The sequence below is a fragment of the Sinocyclocheilus grahami genome, unplaced genomic scaffold (assembly GCF_001515645.1).
Source record: "Sinocyclocheilus grahami isolate Dianchi unplaced genomic scaffold, SAMN03320097.WGS_v1.1 scaffold1734.1, whole genome shotgun sequence".
In the NCBI taxonomy this organism is placed as follows: domain Eukaryota; kingdom Metazoa; phylum Chordata; class Actinopteri; order Cypriniformes; family Cyprinidae; genus Sinocyclocheilus; species Sinocyclocheilus grahami.
This window is the reverse complement of record NW_015506913.1, coordinates 46,236-47,575: the sequence shown is the minus strand read 5'-3', so window position 1 is coordinate 47,575 and position 1,340 is coordinate 46,236. Positions and strand designations below refer to the sequence as shown.

General features: G+C 49.3%; 1 protein-coding gene across 1 annotated transcript in view; it reads left to right on the top strand.

The window, feature by feature from the left end:
* The window catches only part of LOC107572313 (leucine-rich repeat and fibronectin type III domain-containing protein 1-like protein), a 4,923-nt gene extending 3,654 nt beyond the window's left edge, over positions 1-1,269 (top strand). Inside the window, exon 2 of the mRNA XM_016258735.1 lies at positions 4-1,269. Within this exon, the coding sequence (XP_016114221.1) occupies positions 4-1,269 (1,266 nt within the window). The remainder of the gene's footprint in view (positions 1-3) is intronic.
* Positions 1,270-1,340: the final 71 nt, after the last annotated feature.

Below are 1,340 nucleotides of genomic sequence, written 5' to 3'. Positions count from 1 at the left end.
AAGACCGGCCTGCTTTTTGTGCCAACAGTCATTGACCGGCGTACAGTAGAGCTGCGTCTCACCGAGAACTTCATCACGTCGGTAAGGAGGAGGGACTTTGCAAACATGACAAGTCTCCTGCACCTGACGCTGTCCCGCAATACCATCAGCCAGATTATGCCTTACACTTTTGCCGATCTTAAGCGGCTGCGTGCGCTGCACCTAGACAGCAACCGCCTGAACATCATCACGGATGACCACTTCCGAGGACTCACCAACCTCCGGCACCTTATCCTTGCCAACAATCAACTGCACAACATCTCCCCACATGCGTTTGATGACTTTTTGGGGACTCTTGAAGACCTGGATCTCTCGTACAATAACCTGGTGGACATCCCTTGGGAGACTATAGGACGCCTCACCAATGTGAACACTCTCAACATGGACCATAACCTCATAGAGAACGTCCCTCTTGGAGTCTTTTCGAACCTACACAAACTAGCCCGTTTGGATATGACATCCAACAAGCTAAAGAAAATACCCCCTGATCCCTTGTTCCTTAGGATACCAGTTTATGCCAAGTCAAAAGGGTCACCCCTTTCCTCCCTCGTCCTAAGTTTTGGAGGGAACCCACTACATTGTAACTGTGAACTACTCTGGCTAAGGAGGGTAACGAGGGAGGATGACCTGGAAACTTGCGCGTCACCACCAGACCTTACGGCAAAGTACTTTTGGACTATCCCAGAGGAGGAGTTCATCTGTGATCCCCCTGTGATTACAAGAAAATCTCCCAAAACCTTCACCATGGAGGGCCAGCCCACCAGTCTTAAATGCAAGGCCAATGGGGACCCAGACCCAGACATTCACTGGATATCCCCAGAGGGCCGTCTAATCTCTAACACTTCCCGTACTTTAAGCTTTAGCAATGGGAGCTTGGAGATCAACATCACTTCAATGAAGGATACAGGAGTCTTCACCTGCATTGCATCTAATGCCGCGGGGGAATCTACAGGCACGGTGGAGTTGGTGGTCAACCCGCTGCCACACTTAGCTAACAGCACTAACCGAATCCGAGAACCTGATCCAGGACCATCCGATATTCTAACCTCTGCAAAGTCGACTTCATCCGTAAGCAATGAGACCAGGTCTCAGGAGAGGAAGGTGGTACTTGCTGAACTCACGGCAAATTCTGCACTCATCAGGTGGCCTTCACAACAACATTTCCCTGGAATCAGGATGTATCAGGTTCAGTACAACAGCTCGGCAGATGACACTTTGGTTTACAGGTAAGAAGCCTCATTGTTTTGTGAATTGAAAATGTAATTACATGTATAGTAGTGCAACTGGTTGTGCTAGCGTAG